Here is a 17809-nt window from a genome sequence, read left to right as displayed (position 1 = left end):
GTATCGACGAGGAGGAATCCAGAAGCCAGCGGTGCCGGAGACATACCTACGTGGCAGCGACGTCGCTGTCAAAAACATCGTTCTGTGAAGGGTAATTCAGAAGAGGAGATGGGAATCGTAGCAGAGATCTTGGAAAATATATCAAGATCTATGTTATGTGTGTCTGATGGAGGCGGTTATATATATTTTCACGCAGTGCATCATACGAGGTATTCTGCAGATTCCTACGCGCGCTCTCTCAGGTACCCAATGATTTAAAAATCAGCTATCTCTAATACCTAGGAGGTTTTGTGCACGACCACCGAGCCAAGATGTCATCGACCACCTGATCGTCACAGCCATGTCAGCTTTTGCGTGCTCGTCAAGTCTGCGGGCGCGTAATGAAGCTCAGGGAAGCTTGGACTTAACCCTACTCTGGAAATAGGGACTGGCTCACTACAGGACAGGAGGAAACGCAAGTCCCTGTCGGCGTTCAAAAGTGCAGTAGCTTCTTCTATTTAACAATGGATGTATTTTGTTGTCTTGGCGCCGGAGATGTTGTAGGGTTGCGGATCCTATCTAGCTGTATACGAAACGTCGAAAATGAAGTGAAATAACCAAGTACTAGCAGTCAGTTCTCTCCACTGCATCCCCAAGCTGAACAGATTGCCTATCGCAAGAGTTCCAAGTATTGGGTAAGTAAGGCACCTTGCCGTTGTACATATTGCTGATTTTGTAAGAGATTCAGCGGGTACCGCTCGGGGACCGAACAGAACTTACAACCCAGACAGCCATTGCACTAGGTCAAATGTCTATGGCGGCACTATCTAATCTTGTATTGCTAAATGTTAGAAGATATAAATGCCAAAGCTACCGCAAAAACTGTCTTACTGTCACGGCAGACGACGCGTGGGAATGGTGGCCTGGCGAGGAGACTATCCTGAAGTAGATGTCGACACCCTTTTGGACCGCGTGCGACTCGGGCGGGCTTGCAGTCCTAGGATGAGAGAAGTAGGTTAGAAGACTCTTGGGCTGCTATAAATAAAACCATGATAATATTTACAGTGATCCTTTGATATGACTCAAACCACATAGTATTGCTGCAGTCCAGGTAACGAGAAGTATCTAATTACATGTATATGAAAGGATTCTCAGGCCGAATCAGAATCAAGCTACCATTCATAGCATTCTTCTAATGTAAAGACTGTACAAACACCTAAGCCACATAGCGTTGCTGCAGTCCACAGCCCCCAGCTCCTTTCCCGCCCAATTGCTGCAGATCGGATGACTCTCTCGCAGCCTCCGAGGCGTTATATATTACTACTACTCTTGTAGCCTCTTGCTGCAGAGAACCCTCGGGTTTCAAGTATCCCGAGGTCCCCGCGCCTTGGATCTTCCCATGTGGCCGACTTCAAACCCCGGGCCCAAACGGTGCCAGTCTTAGCCATGCATCCCAGGTAACCAGTTCGATTATCCCCATGTCCCCCGTGTCATATCCGCGCGCTCGGGCCGGAAGTAACAAAGCCTCAGGGTTCCGGTCAGGTTGATGGGTTGCGGGTTGATCATATTCTCACATGGTACGCCACGTGGACATATACCTTATATATTAATGCAGCAGTTCATACAAAGAGGGTCTGAATCAAGTAAAGATCTCAATCACCACGCTCACGAAGTCCAGACCTCCCAGAATTCAAATTGTTATCCATTCCTTACCAACTATGACGAACGAACTCAAGGTGTACCTGTTCGGCGACGAGACATTCCCCCTCCAGCCAGGCCTGCGGACGTTGCTCCACCACAGATCAAATATAGTACTGGACGATTTCCTCGTCAGAGCATACGACGCAATTCGTGTATTGCTATACGAACTGCCGCCAGCTGTAAGGGAGAACCTTCCTAATTTCACCTGTCTCGAGGATCTCCTCCTATGGAGCCCCGGCGTAGCACGATGCGTCCCGCTCGAGATGGCCATGAGATGCCTGTATCAAGTCGGCCTATTTATGGTTGAATCGGACATCGAAGACTTTTCCAGCGCGTCGTGTCGCGTCCTCGGCCACTGTACAGGCGCCCTTGTTGCGGCTGCTGTGCGCTGTAGTCGCAGCCCTCTGGACCTCGTGCAAAGGGGCCTTGAGACTATCGTCGTGGCCTTCCGAACAGGCCTGCTTGTGGCAGATATGGCGCAGCGAATGATGTCCATTCGAGCTTCGGACCAAAGCCAAAGTTGGTCAATCATTGTGTCCGGACTGGCGGCAGTAGAAGCGGTCGATCAGTTCTGTAAACGAAGCGTGAGCTCTTCACTTCTCCTACCAACCAGTCTGGGGTCCTATGGACCACCTGCGGTAACCGCGCTGACACTTACCTCGATAGAATCCACCCATGGCCAGCCGCCCGTATGTGAGCGCTTATGCGCCAAATGGAGTCACCGTCAGCGGGTCTCCGACTGCCTTGGCCGACCTCGTGGTAGCGGACGAGTTCAAAGATTTCAAATATAAGGCCATTCCTATCTACGGACCGTACCACGCGGCCCATCTGTACTCCCAACACGACGTTCACGAGGTTGTTAGTGGTGCCATTGCGACGAGGGCTGTAGGGGCCCAGCCCTGCCCACCGGTTTCGGACAGTGAACCCGACAGAGGCCGCGAGGACTTCGCAAGTAGCATGGAGCGCGCCGTTGCGGACATCCTGCTCCACCCGATCCGATGGGATGGCATCGTCGACCAATTGCAGACGTGGCTTCGTGAAGTCCAGCCGGCGTCATTAAAGGTTGTGCCAATCGCGTCCTCAGCAGACCGGTTGATCTACACTGCTCTCAAGCAGACAGAATTCGCGTCGCTCGTCCCATCATCATTAAACCCACCGAGTGGACCTGCAAAGTCCCCCGTCCCTCCCATGCCCACCGGAAAGAAGCCCAAGCTTGCAATAGTGGGAATGTCCGGGCGATTCCCTGGAGCCAAGGACAACGACGCATTCTGGGACCTCCTGCATCAAGGTTTGGACGTACACAAGCCGGTCCCGGACCTTCACTGGGATGCAAGAACGCACGTTGATCCCGCCGGCATCCGCAAGAATACCTCTGCCACGCCGTTCGGATGTTGGCTGGACAACCCAGCGGCGTTCGATGCGCGGTTTTTCAATATCTCGCCCCGCGAAGCGCCCCAGATTGACCCTGCGCAGCGCCTAGCATTGATGACTGCATACGAAGCAATCGAACAGGCGGGTCTTGTGCCCGATGCTACGCCATCCACCCGACGAGATCGTGTAGGCGTGTTCTACGGCGTAACCAGTAACGACTGGATGGAGACAAACAGTGCGCAGGATATCGATACGTATTTTATCCCTGGTGGTAATCGAGCCTTCATCCCCGGTCGAATCAACTACTGCTTTAGGTTCAGTGGGCCCAGCTACGCGGTTGACACGGCCTGCTCGTCCAGTTTAGCAGGGATCCACCTTGCGTGCAATGCACTGTGGCAGCGAGATATCGATACCGCTATTGCCGGGGGCACGAATGTGTTGACGAACCCTGACTTTACGGCCGGCCTTGATCGAGGCCACTTCCTTTCTCGCACGGGGAATTGCAAGACCTTTGACGATCAGGCGGATGGGTACTGTCGGGGTGAGGGGATCGGGACGGTGATTCTCAAGCGCTTGGATGATGCTCTGCTGGATAATGATCCGATTCTGGGAGTTATTGTGGGCGCGTATACAAATCACTCGGCGGAATCGGAGTCGATTACACGCCCGCATTCGGGGGCGCAGCGTGCTATCTTCTCCAAGATCCTCAACGAGAGCGCGGTGCACCCACACAGTGTTAGCTATGTGGAGATGCATGGGACGTAAGTGCTTTACTCGGATTGCAGGCTTTTCTAAACCGTTACTGACATTTTGATCTCAGTGGTACGCAGGCAGGGGATGCCGGGGAGATGAGCAGCGTCCTTGATACGTTTGCACCGCCGCCGTCGCAGGGACCAGCAAGAGCACCACGAGACGCACTATATCTAGGCTCAGCAAAATCGAATATCGGCCATGGAGAAGCGGCCTCAGGCGTGTCAAGCTTGATCAAGGTGTTGCTGATGATGCAGAAAAACACGATAGTCCCGCACTGCGGCATCAAGACGAGGATCAACCGCAAGTTCCCGACCGACCTGCGCGAGCGAAACGTGCACATTGCCCTGCAGCCTACGTCCTGGAACCGGAGCAGCAGATCCTCTCCGCCGCGGCGAGCGTTTGTCAACAACTTTAGTGCGGCGGGTGGGAACTCGGCGTTGCTGCTGGAGGATGCGCCGTGTCATGAGCCCGTTGAATTGGAAGGCGCAGATCCGCGAAGCCATCATGTTGTTGCTGTCTCTGCTAAAGTCGGCAGCTCCTTGCAGGGGAACATCCAGGCCCTGCTGGCATTCCTGAAAAACAGCAAGCCTGGCATTCCTCTGGGACAGCTGTCCTACACCACGACTGCACGTCGAATGCACCATCCCCATAGAGCCATGCTCGTCGGCTCAACCGTCGAGGAGCTTTGCGCCGAGGCCCAGGCCGCCCTGAGGAATGGTACCGGCATGACCCGACCGAAAAGCGCACCCAAGATCGTCTTTACATTCACCGGACAAGGAGCGCAGTATCCCGGGATGGGAAAAGATTTCTTCGCGCACTTCAGCCTGTTCCGCACGGAGATCTGCCGGCTTGACCAAATGGCTCAGAATATGGGCTTTCCGTCATTTCTCCCTGTCATTCAATCCGTGGAGCAAGATATTGCAGCGTTCGACCCCATTGTCGTGCAGCTCGCGAGCGTCTGTCTCCAGATTGCAATGAGCAGATTGTGGGCGTCTTGGAATATCACGCCTAGCGCCGTGGTCGGCCACAGTCTCGGCGAATACGCGGCGCTGAATGTTGCAGGGGTCATCTCGGACGCAGACACGGTCTACCTCGTGGGAAAGCGGGCTGAACTGCTCCAGAAAACATGCACACGGGATACTCACGCAATGCTTGTGGTACGGGGCGCTATGGATGATATTGCGTCCATTTTAGGAGATCAGGGGTACGAAATCGCGTGCATTAATTCCCCCGTTGAGACGGTCATCGCGGGATTGAACGACCATGTCGCTGCTTGGAGAGACTCGCTGGCGAGATCCGGAGTCAAATGCACCCTTCTCAAGGTCCCGTACGCATTCCACTCTGCCCAGGTCGACCCAATTCTCTCCGAGTTTGCCAGTCTTGCGGACCGCGTCACTTTTGCAAAGCCCCGGATTCCGGTTCTGCGGCCCTTGGATGGCGGCGTCGATGATTCTGACGACTTCGGCGGCGCATACCTTGCAGCTCATGCTCGTCAACCTGTGAACATGCTCAATGTGCTTGAAGTTGCGTACAGCAAAAAGCTCATCACGGACCAGACGGCTCTGATTGAGATTGGTCCGCATCCTGCTGTCTCGGGGATGGTGAAGGCCGTGCTTGGAAGCCAGGCCATCACGCTCCCATCCGCACAACGAGCCAGGTCCATCTGGCAGACCATCACCGCGGCGCTGAAGCAGCTATACATCTCCGGTGCCAATGTCCACTGGGCAAACTACCACCGCGACTTCAGGGCGTGCCACAAGGTCATTCCTCTTCCAGCATATAACTGGGATCTCAAGGACTACTGGATCCAATACGTGAACGACTGGTCGCTGCGGAAAGGGGACCCTCCACTTATGGCGCAGGCAACCACGCTAAAGAGCACGACAATCCACAGAGTCATCGAGGAGAGCGGAGACCATATCCAGAGATCACACATTGTGGTTGAATCCGATATCGCACGAGAGGATCTGAGTCCGCTTGTGCAGGGGCACGAGGTCGATGGGATCCCCCTATGCACGCCCTCCGTGTACGCAGATATGGCTTTGACCATGGGCAAGTACCTCCTTGAACGCTGTCGATCAGGGCAGGAGGATAATCTCGTGGACGTGTCAAACATGACCATATCCAAGGCATTGATCCTACGAGAAGGCGTCTCGCAACAGCTCCTCCAAGCGCACGCCGACGTAAACTGGACAACGCAATCCACCGAGATGAAATTCATGTCATTCAACGTAACCCACCATCCACCCTCCTCGGCGTATCCCGCTAACCATCACAGACCAAAGGAACCCTGCAAGAACACGCCCGCTGCACCGTCCTCTTCAAAAACAACACCCTACGATCGAACCTGCAGCAATCCGCGCCCGAAACCAAGCGCAAAATGCAAGCCCTACGCGCCGGCATCACATCTGAAACAACCGCGCGCTTCAACCGCCCCATGGTCTACCGCATGATCCGGCCATTAGCCCGCTTCCACGCGGACTACCGCGCAATCGACGAGATCGTGCTGAACAGTAGTACCCTGGAGGCATCGAGCCGGCTGAGCTTCGGGAGCGTCAAGCGCGGCGGCGACTTCCATACGCACCCGGCTATTATCGATGCGCTCACGCAGTCGTGCGGGTTTGCGATGAACTGCAATGATCGGACGGATCTGGATGTCGAGGTCTTTATGAATCATGGCTGGGGCTCGTTGCAGATTTTTGAGCCGATTGAGTTTGACAAGGTTTATACGACGTATACGCGCATGGAGGAGGGGAAGGATAAGTTGTGGCATGGGGATGTTGTTATTTTTGATGGGGATACGGTTGTTGCGTATTTTGGACAGATTGCGGTAGGCCGGTCCAGTTCATCTGTTGGTTTTGGATCCAGCTGACCTTTTGTAGATCCAGGGCGTTCCTCGTCGAGTCTTGAAGGTGATTCTTTCCCTTGAGAAGGGAGGTGACAGGTCCAAGAAGTCGCAGCCTGAGCTGTCTTTGCAGCCACTACAATTCAAGACTAACAAAACGCCACCTTCTGCAACTCCTCGATCATCCAGAATTGCAAAAGCACTCTCCATAATTGCAGACGAAAGCGGGCTCGCGGTTGCAGACTTGACGGACAATACGGTCTTCGCCGACGCGGGTATCGACTCCCTTTTAAGCCTCACCATCTCCGCCCGATTCAAGGAGGAACTGGACCTTGACGTCGACTTCAATGCATTTTCCTTTGACTATCCCACCGTCGGGGACCTCAAGGGTCTTCTGTGCGGCGAGGACGAAACAACATCGGGATCATCCAGTTCCAGCGGGAACGGGCAGACAACCCCCGTCGGCCACGACACAGAGACTACAACTCCCTCGGAATTTTCCACGAAAATCGACTTTGACCGTGTGCTTGAGATTATCGCTGAGGAGAGCGGCATCTCGCGAGAGGAGTTCACCGACGACACCAACTTTGCTGACTCGGGCGTCGACTCGCTCTTGTCGCTTGTCGTTGTCAGCCGCTTCCGAGATGAACTAGAGCTCGACATTCAGCATGAGTCTCTCTTCCTGGAGTGTCCCACTGTTGCGGACCTGAAGATGCTGTTGGTAGGAGCAGGAAGCGTTGAGGCTATCCCCATCCCCATTGAAACGGTCGCGGCAGAAGAGCTGGAGACGTTGAATGAAATGGCTGCAGGCCAAGAACCAAACAGCTGCTCTAATGACGACGAGACACTGGAGCTCACAATTCGCAAAAAAGCCGTAGACGAGCTCGTCGACAGATACACGGCCTCCTTCTCCGTTCCTGATTCCCTCCCTTCATCAGCAACCGGCGCACCAAATCCCAACGAGAAAGTCGTCCTGGTCACCGGCGCAACCGGCAGTCTAGGCGGCCACTTAGTCTACCATCTCGCACAGCTCCCCTGCGTAGAAACAGTGGTGTGTCTGAACCGCGAGCACAGATCCGGCTCCGATCCCTACACGCGTCAGCAAAAGGCAATGCGAGAAAAAGGGATTCGATTCCCGGACGCTCTGAAGCCCAAGCTTCTCGTTTTGCAAACCGACACCTCTAAGCCGATGCTGGGTCTCGCAGAACACGAGTATAAGCGCCTAGTCGGCTCAGTCACGCATCTCATCCACAACGCCTGGCCGATGAGCGCGAAACGCCCCTTATCCGGGTTCGAATCGCAGTTCGCGGTCCTGCAGAACCTTACCGACTTCGCATGCGAGGTCATTGCGCACCGGCCTAGGGAATTCAAATTCAGTTTCCAGATGGTCTCGTCGATCGGGGTGGTTGGTAGGTATGGTCATGCCCATGGCCCTAGCCCTAAATGCCAAGAATCCCCGACAGGTGTAGGAAACAAGACACCAACGCCAGAACGAACCCTCGTCCCCGAGTCACCCGTCGACATACCCAGCGTCCTCCCAAACGGCTACAGCGAAGCAAAATGGGGCTGCGAGCGGATGATCCAGGCGACAATGCAGACGCACCCGGAGCGCTTCCGGTCGATGATCGTGCGCCTAGGCCAGATCGCGGGCTCCAAGACAAGCGGGTACTGGAACCCCATGGAGCACTTTGGGTTCATGATGAAGTCGTCGCAGACGCTGGGCGTGTTGCCTGATGTGCCGGGGACGGTGTTCTGGACGCCCGTTAACGATGTTGCGGGCACGCTGTGTGACCTGGTGCTAGCTGAGCACGTGCCGTATCCGGTGTACCATGTTGAGAATCCGGTTGGGAGGCCGTGGAGCGAAGTCAACGGTATCTTGGCCGATGGGCTTGGGATCCCGGCGCTGGTTCCGTTTGGCGAGTGGCTTGCGCGTGTTAGGGCGGCGCCGCAGCGTGGGAATCCGGCTGCGACGTTGGTGGACTTTTTGGAGGAGACGTACTTGCGTATGAGCTGTGGGGGGTTGGTCCTAGATGTGAAGCATACCCTGGAGCATTCGGAGACTTTGGCGGCTGTGGGTGCGGTTAGCGAGGAGGTGATTAGGAAGTATATACATATTTGGAAGGAAATTGGGTTTTTGGATTGATGGGATTGCAGTGAATCCACCCGTGGACAATGGTTGATATACCTAGGTTTGTTTCCACTAATTCATCCATGGATGTGAGTACGGTGTGTCTTGAGTACAAAGCCAGTCACTTCATTATATTTATAAGCGTTTATCAAACCCTCAATAAGATACTAAGGATCTTCATATAATACTACCGTCAGTTTATGGTAGTCTTGATAACGACGCAAGCCATCTTATTCCGGTAGAGGTAGAATTGAAGAGTCAAAGGTAGCGATCTCGCCAGTATCCTTAGTCCGGATAGCAGCCAGGGTATCAGTATATCGGCCTTAACTAACACTCAAGGCTTCTGGAAAAGGAGCATCTCCATCCCCTACATAACTTTAAGGTCATGTCATACGTCATGATGCTTGCTAACATTGCAAGACCAGTTTACTAAAGCCTCGCGTTTGGGCTAGGCACATCGCCGCCAAGCAAGACATAAAATTACCATAAGCAAGGACAGCCTGAGTGTCCAAGCGACAGAGGGGATAACTTTCTGAGTTCCCTTTTACCCGTACCTCAGGGCTTTTGACGCGGAGCCCTGGTAACAGCCTCCTTCTCTACCAACACTGGCGCATTTTTCCAGGGAATCTAATTCGCCAAACCCTGGCTTCATAAATTACCCTAGGTATCATATGTCCATCACACAGCCGGCGAGGAATTCGTAGCAGAACTACGGTACTACTCAGCTTTATGGCTGGCTGTTTGCGTTACAATGGATTACGCATTGGCATTCCACGATTCAACCCTCGGTCTACTATAGGTGCAGTGACTTCGTCCAAAAGAACCTTGGAAGTCTTTATATTGTACATAGTCGGCCCTTGAGCTCTGGTAGCGCTGATCATTCTTCGAAAGAATCCACAACGAATTCATCCAAATCCCTAAATTGCAGAACAGTGACGATCCCCGATTCAGAACCAATGGCGATGGTATTGCCAAATATATCGCATGTATGTACTCGTCTGTCATCCGGGAGGTACAGGATCTTGTTTCCCAGGAAGATAACCCAGGGACCCTGGATCGCCCACCGAGATTCGCTAGAACCTTCGAACATCCTGGGTGTCACCAGCCAGTTATCTTCAATGGGTGCCGGGATCCAAGTCCCCTCATCATGTGCTGGCTCCCTATAAAATTTCCATGACTTTGTTTTACCGACATGGCTTCGACATACCACACGTAGACTGTCTGGAGAGAAGGATATGGCCTTGGTGAATGGGAATTCAGGGCGGAGAATTGTTGGTGCCGCATCTTTCTGCAAATTGAAGATGAACAATAGGCTACCATTGCTGGCACAGGCCAACAGTCGGCCGTCCGGGGAGAATTCTACAGCCCAGTTGTCCACGACCGGGTAGGTAGAGCTCAAACCCACGGGTAGGGTGTGTACGAGGACCCAATCGGCGGTATCCCAAATCTTAACATTAGAACGATAGCCTCCCGCAAGTAGTTTGCCATCAGGAGAGAATGCCACAGCAAGTAAATGCTCATCATTCTCCAGGGCGTGCTGGTATGACCAGTCCTGCGTATTTAGAATGTAAATGGAACTGTTCAATGCAGCGACAGCAAGCAGAGAGCCGGCGGGACTGAACCCCAATCCATAAATGTGAGTATCAACCGATTGATGCACCTGGGCCGTGTTTCCAGTGGCAATGTCGTATATTTTTACAACTGCGTCATCTGAAGTCGTTGCAATGATCTGGCCATTCGGGGAGAATTTGATAGCTGCAACACAACCTCTGTGGGTTGCGAATTGCTCTTGGAAGGTGTTGCCATCTAGATCCCATAACCGCACGGTGCCATCGGCAGACGCGGACCCAAGAAAACGTGAGTCAGCCGAGAATTTCAATAGGTAAATAGAATTTGTATGGTCTTTCAACATGTGGCATGGAGACCAAGTATTTGTGTCCCATATCCGAATATTGGAACTGTCGAATTGCCCGGCTAAGAGAGTACCATCCGATGAAAGAGCAATTTCACCAGACCCGGTTTCTGTGAATTCCACAGTTGAGGAAAGGACGTGCGTGACAGGGTCCCATATATGGATGGCTTTCCTGTCTGCCGTCGCGACACGATTCAGGGCAGGGCAGACAAACATGGACACGACTCCAGTTGTGTGCATGTCAAGAACGTGTTGAAGCATGCCTTGAGTACTGTCATAAATGCGAATCTTGGAATCCCAGGATCCTGTAATAACGCTTCTATTGTTTGGGGTAAATGCCAGACAACTCACACTATCCATGTGGCCATTTAAGACGCAGCGCAGTGACAGTAGGTCATTGTCCCATATGGCCGCCTGCTCATTTCCAGTAATGATTAATTGGCCGTCATGCGAAAAGGCTGCCCTCCCACCAGCAACGCTGTCTGGCTCCCCTGGCTCGCGTAGCAGTGTTCCTGTCATGACATCATACAAACACACTGCACCATTCGCCCCTGTTAAGACCCTTTTCCCATCGTGAGAATACTGCACAGAAACCACATACCATGGCCGTTCAGAAATGGTCTGTTGCAGGAATCCGGTTCGAATATCCCAGAAACGGATGGAACCATCGTCATAGCCGGAGACAAGTGTCTTGCCATCCGGTGAAAAGTCTAGACAGGTAGCGCTCTGCATGAAGGACCCTAGAGTGATCGAGGATGGCCATCGTACCGGGACGTCTGGGCGTTTGAGAAACCATGAGGGAATATCACGGGTGAAGAGTTTCTTTATCACACTGCTGGATGGGCTAAACAAAAGGGCGGAACAGTAGATTTGGAGGGGTGCTTCGCTAATGATGACCCGATTCGCCATTAGGAAGCGGGAGGTGTCCTGGATTAGCGAATTGATAGTCGGGCTTTTGTTCGACTACGTCGTGTGTCAGTAGGACGTGTAGGCTAATGGAGCGGGCTATTTGTTACCTCGACCAGTGCCCGCAATGCGACAAGGGAAGTGACCGCGTGCGGAACCATCCGCAGAAGGCTCATGGCTTCGAGCCAATATATCGCAGTGTTTGTAAGGAATTGGTGGACGGGTCCGCTGTCACTGACTGCCCTGTCCATCGCCTGGGGCAAGAGCTGTTCCGCATGAAAGATCCAGTACTTGCATGCATATTGCACCTCCGGGGGGATATGCAATGCAACAAAATCCTTGGAGAGCGTTTGTGGGTCGGCGTCAGGTGTAGCAAGCCTACATACATTCTTCCGTAGACATCCGGTCATGGCAGCAAGGCAGCCATGGAGCATGTTCTCGTGTAGAGAGCTGGAGTCTAGCTGAAGGTGCTGTAATGAAGGCGGCCGTTCCTCTAGAAGAAACTCACGGAACGAGGGATGAAAAATCCGAATAGGACGGTCCCTGTCTGGGAGGTGCCCAACATATGGAATATCAAGGACTGAGGCGAGCTTCACAAGTGTTGTCTCAATGCTCTCAGGCCCCGGGGGAAAGTCCACCAAGAACGAAGAACCAGCCAAGAGCTGATGTAGCGTGTTGATCGAAAGGGTGTCAAATAACACGGCCAGGGATCCTACGATAAGCTTGAAGATCTCTCGCTCTGTGTCATCAAAATCGTAGTTAGAGGCTTCCGGTGCGGAGGCATCCAGGATAATGTCGTACATCTGCCTTAGAGGGGCGAATCGGGAGGAGTCTATTTGAAGGAATTGTGATAGGCGCCGGCCGGGGTCCAGAGACCTGCCCAAGGAACGGGACAACGTCGCAGCGTAAATGAAAAGTCCCTCCGACCTGGAAACAACTTCATCCAGCTGCTCTTTGGTATACCATGCTGACCTGAAGTGGCGCTCTCCAATGTCATCGAATTCATGCGTGACAAACCTTCGAATATCGGCATCAACGAGGTCAGAATCGATCTGGTGAAGGACTATCTGTTCTAGATTTTCCCGAATGCGACGAAAGCCATAGTGCACTGCCTCTTGTGGTCTTCCGGTGACGAAGAAGCGGAGCGGTATAGTTTGGAGTCTGTTGGCCTGAATCAATAGCTCCAGGATAAGCCCAACATCGTACACAGGTTCGCATTCATCCACAGCGTCTATCACAATCACGACTGGCTGACGCCGTTCGTGAACTGTGGGATTGTCCAACTGCAATATCGGGTTCATGATAAGCTGTTCCCATTGCTCCCTGTAGGCCTTTCCGAACACATCTCGATGGGAGACTATAGCATCATGGAGGAGTGACCGAAAATGGCCTTTGTCATGACCTGAAAGGCCAGGCTTTACCGCAAGCTGGTAGGCAAGCGTGCCAAAAAGCTTCGTGGCACTGCCTCGATCGCCGCCCTGTCGCGAGAAGAAGAATGTCGCGCCGAGGTGTCCCTTTCTAGACAGATTCTTAGCGACTGTCTTTGCAATGATCGTCTTGCCAGATCCGGCCACCCCTTGCAGCCAGAAAACCGGCTGCGCATTGGCACTGGTGGCCCAATGCTGGATTTCTTCCATCAGAGCAACTCGCGTGTCATCCAGGCAGGTCCGAGTATCCTGCAGCTTCTGGGAATCAAAGCATGCATCCATTACTCGAGGGATCTCGCTGATCTCTTTAGATATTTCTATTCGGGGGTCAGCGAGGCGTCAGCAGGGGCGTTAAGAGCACTTACCAGGCTGTTGTTGCGCCGAACTCAACCTCCCCTCCTCCACTATGCTTTTCGCACAAGCGGCTGCCGTGACGGCCGAGTACTGCTGCCACACCTTGTTCTTATGGCTGTCCGCGTAGTCGCAGGCCCCCTTGACAATGATTGTTGGTAGGTAATCCCAAGTCCCGGCGCCCTCCATCTCGAACCCGATAACATCGTGCTCATCCGCTAGCTTGTCACGGTGATATCCGCTCTTCATTACCGATTCGCCAGAGGCGAACTTGCCGAACAAGACTGATGGCTGTCGGGCATGTGTGACGGCGTTGGTATCTTGTATACGTGTACCATCCGGATGGAGTCCGGTGGCGAGGCGGTTCCTGGGACGAAAAGCTAGATGTGCGCTATTGCAACCAAGCTCGGTACACGGCGTTCGCAGGGACGCTGCACATGCCGGGTCGTGTGGATGCAAACACCGGGTACAAGTTTCACATTCGTGAGCATTCTGGTGTTTGTGGCGATATCCCGAGTCATACAGAGTATCCTGCTCAGGTCCTGGATACGTCGCACCTGGAAGCAGGCCGCGTTTCAAGATTTCCTCAGTGTAGGCAGCGGTTTTCTCTTCCAGTCTCTGAATCGAGCTGATCCCTTCCAATTTGTGAAGGAAAGTGCGTATCGCGACCGGCGCCAGGCGTATGGTATCCTCCGTCCTCCCCAGAACAAACCCATCGGGGTATTGATGACCATAGCTCGCCCTGAGCATGGTTGTGCTGACAATAACGTCTCCGAGGAGGACTTCTTGTCCGGCGTGGTTTCGAGCGTGAGGATTCACCCCGCAGACCCCGACGACGATGGCGAGTTTCACGCTGGGGAAGGTGGATGGGATACTCGCGGCAGCCGCGGCCGAGCTCACATTCCCAACGCCAGGCAGGTACGCAATTACCACGTTATGGCTTCCGATGCGGCCGGTCGTGTAGGCATTCGTGTCGCTAGGGGCTTGCGGGTAGACCAGGCCATCGCGCTCGTATCGTTCGTCCAGGGCCAATTCAATCGCGTCACGCTCGACCTTCAAGACGCAGAGAAACGCGATCTCGAATGCTCGTGCATGTCTAGGATGGGTCATTTCTGCAGACTAAGTCGCCAAAAGCGCTTTTTGGACTCTTGAGATCCTCGCGCCGCAGATCCCATGGATGGATCCCACCAAAGACGAGGCTCGATCACGCAGGATTTTCATCTCACGGCGACGTTTCATCAGGCTGACTTGTTCACGTGCCTCAGGTGACTCTGCAAAAGCAAGGATTATGTTTATAGGCCATCATTTGCTCGTATATGCACACCCCAGTCTCTTTTCCGTGCCTGCGATTGGCATACCTCAGCCATGGCGCCAGTGAGGCCAGTGGTAAATCGGGCACCGTGGGGGTCACGGCCAGTCTTTCTGGCTCCTAGCAGTCCATTGGGCCATGCCATCATTTCGAATGACTTTTCCATTCCCCAATAATACGTAGGTCCCGTCATTTCTAGGGCGCAGGCTTTAATGCCGGGAGTAATGCGCGTGGCGCGGAAGGCTAACCTGGCCAAATTAGGAAATAGGGCATAGCTCTATTTCTTTGTAGAATAGGGCCTTTAATAGGAAGACGTTGTGTATCCATGGTAAGAACTGTTCTGAGTTGAACTTGGTGTTTTATGCGTTATGTGACTGGCCGCCGCCTTGGCGCGGGGCTAGTTCGGCGCCGAAGTTCCTCCGTCAGGCGGCCTTAGGCCTTTATACATCACGTGACTGGCCGCCGTACACCCCGCTGGCTTTGCAAGGCAGATATATATATTTAACCTGGCCTAATTAGGAAATAGGGCATAGCTTTATTTCTTTGCAAAATAAGGCCTTTAAGTAGTATTTAAGACTTCTAGAACTAAGGGGGCTACGCCCCCTTAAACCCCCCTGGCTCTGCGAGGCAGATATATATATTTATGGTAAAGCTGGGAAAGAAAACGCGGTAAGAAAAGATTATGTGACTGCCCTTTTTTCTGGCTAATTAAGTTAAAGCAGTAAGAAAAGGTCATGTGACTGCCCTTTTCCCTGGCTAATTAGCGTCACTTAGTTTAAGCGGTGAAAGGAGGTCATGTGACTGCCCTTTTTTTTAGCTAATTAGTGTTATTCTGCCGTTTTACATGATCCCTAATTGTAAGACCGACAAGTCTCAAAGATCTCTACTAACAATGAAGATATTAACAAAGGAATCTAACTAATAAGAATAAAGTATTTTAAACCCCGTTAGATAATACTAAAAAAGTTACTTAAAGATTTTAAAAAAGGCTGGCCTTAAAACTATTTTTATAAACCTTTAAGCTACGCTTAAGCTATTCCTAACTAAAAAATAAATATAGGTTTAAATACTTTACGCATGGGTTTTTACTTTAGCCTATATTTAAGGCCTACCCTAACCTTACTTAACTAGTAGCCAAGACCTTAAATATTAATAATTTAGTTAAGTTATATAACCTAATATAATAATAAGGTATATTAAGCCTTAGTAGCCTAAGGCTAAAGCTTAAATTACTTAAGGTGTTAATTTTAAACTAATAGTAGATTAGCTTTAATAATATTAAATAAAAAAATATTAGCCTTAATAATTTTTTTTTCCCTTAATTAAAGGGTCGTCCGCGACCCGCTGCTAAATTAAAAAAAAATAATAATAAAATACTATTATTATTATTAATATTAATACTAAACATAGCTTTATTATTGCTATTCTTAACTTTATTAAAGTGTTATTTAATATATTAAATTTAGTATCTTATTTTTATTATTTATAGCGCTTTAAATAAAATATAATATTTATTTATAACTAAAAGGGGAAAGGCGGCGCTTTAATAATACCTAGTATAAAAGTATAAATTATAATATAGTTTATAATTTTATAAACTTTTAAATTTATTAAACTTTTTATTAAATAAAAAGTTACCCTTTTTTTATTATAGCTAAAAAAAAAGCCCTTTTAGGCACTGCCCTGGCTTCCTAATAAGTAAAAAAAAAGTGCCTTACTATAATTATAATAATTTAAAATATCCCTGCCTTTGCCCCTTAAACTCCCATGGTGGTATAATTATAAAACCTTTTTAATATAGTATTTTTGCTAACTTTAAAAGCCCTTAATATTTTTAATCTTTTTTTTACGCTAGTCCCCTATTAATTTTAAAAACTTTAATTTTAATTAATTCTTAGGTGGCGATAACTAGTATAACTTATATTTAATAAGCACCTTTAAAATATATAGTAAAATTATGGGTAATAATTTAGTAAGTTTTTTTTACTTTAATAATTATTAACCAGCGGCGCTCCGCCGGCGCTTTACTAAATATATTAACTTTTAATTTATAATAGCTACCTTATTATTTAACTATAACTCCCGCGCCTTTTAGCTTACCTTTTTTTACTTTACCTAGTATTGTGCTAGCCTTTGCCCTTATTAATACCCTTATTATAGGTTTTATATTACCACCCCCTTAGGCTTCTTTTTTTTTAGCCTTTGGCCTTTTTTTTTTTATAAGTATACTTTATTTTTAACTAGTTTACTAGTGGAACAGCTTTAGTATAAATATTAACTAATAAAAAATAGGTTTGCTTGTAGTGTGCAAAGTATGTTTAGGCATGTAAAAATAATAGGTTAATTAATAATTTTAATAACTGTGTTTATTTAGTCCCCGGGTGTAATTACTTTTATTATATTTATAATAAGGGCACATGCCTTTTCTTGTTATTTTATATAAAAAAAAATATTACCTTTTTATAATAAATAAACCCTAGTAACTATAATAAATACCTTTATTATTAAAATATATTTATTTACTAGGTTAAACTAGTAATAAAGGCCTATAAAAAAAAATAAGCCCTAAGGTCCGCGTAATAAAGATTTTAGCTTTAGTTATTTAAAAGCTTGTTTAGTCCTTCCGGCTTGCTGTTAAACAGCCCCTGGCCTATTTTAATAATAGCTGGAATAGCTACTAATCTATAAATATCTTTTTTTTAAAAAATAAACCTGTCACGCCTTTTTTTTTAAAAAATACTAGTTATAAAAAAAAAATACCTAAAAAGGCCCCTGCTCCTGCTCCTAATATTAAATAGTGATTTTTTATTATAGCCTTTACCATGTAGTTAGTTATTATTTTTTTTTTTTTTAAAAAAAATAAAAGATTTTTTTTTTTTTTAATACTTTAACTTTAATATAAATATAGTTTTTTATTTTAAATTATAATTTAAAATAAGTTTTAATATTAAGCCGGCGGTGGTTTAGCTATAATTTATTAAATCTTAAAACCCTGTAAAAAAATAAAAAAGGTAACTACTTTACTTATAGTTTTAGGTATAATTTTAAAACCTTATAAAATAAAAAATCTTGCACTTTTTTTTAAAGCCATAGGTAACTAGTAATAATTAAGTGGTGGTTTAATAAT

General features: G+C 49.4%; 2 protein-coding genes across 2 annotated transcripts; one reads left to right on the top strand and one right to left on the bottom strand.

The window, feature by feature from the left end:
* Positions 1–1697: 1697 nt before the first annotated feature.
* DSM5745_09855 (Male sterility, NAD-binding) lies at positions 1698–8792 on the top strand (the record flags this gene model as incomplete). Its single annotated transcript, XM_026751871.1, has 5 exons — positions 1698–2264; positions 2347–3812; positions 3872–6035; positions 6083–6634; positions 6687–8792. The coding sequence occupies 5 exons, from the start codon at positions 1698–1700 to the stop codon at positions 8790–8792; spliced, it is 6855 nt and encodes a 2284-aa protein (XP_026599603.1).
* An 862-nt stretch (positions 8793–9654) lies between these two features.
* On the bottom strand, positions 9655–14830 carry DSM5745_09854 (uncharacterized protein; the record flags this gene model as incomplete). Its single annotated transcript, XM_026751870.1, has 5 exons — positions 9655–11652; positions 11706–13339; positions 13388–13740; positions 13897–14492; positions 14732–14830. 5 exons carry the CDS (start codon positions 14828–14830, stop codon positions 9655–9657), a joined length of 4680 nt encoding a protein of 1559 aa, XP_026599602.1.
* Positions 14831–17809: the final 2979 nt, after the last annotated feature.

Source organism: Aspergillus mulundensis (assembly GCF_003369625.1).
Source record: "Aspergillus mulundensis strain DSM 5745 chromosome Unknown scaffold_13, whole genome shotgun sequence".
Taxonomy (NCBI): Eukaryota; Fungi; Ascomycota; class Eurotiomycetes; order Eurotiales; family Aspergillaceae; genus Aspergillus; species Aspergillus mulundensis.
Note: the sequence above shows the minus strand (reverse complement) of the source record. Positions and strands in the feature narration are given on the sequence as shown.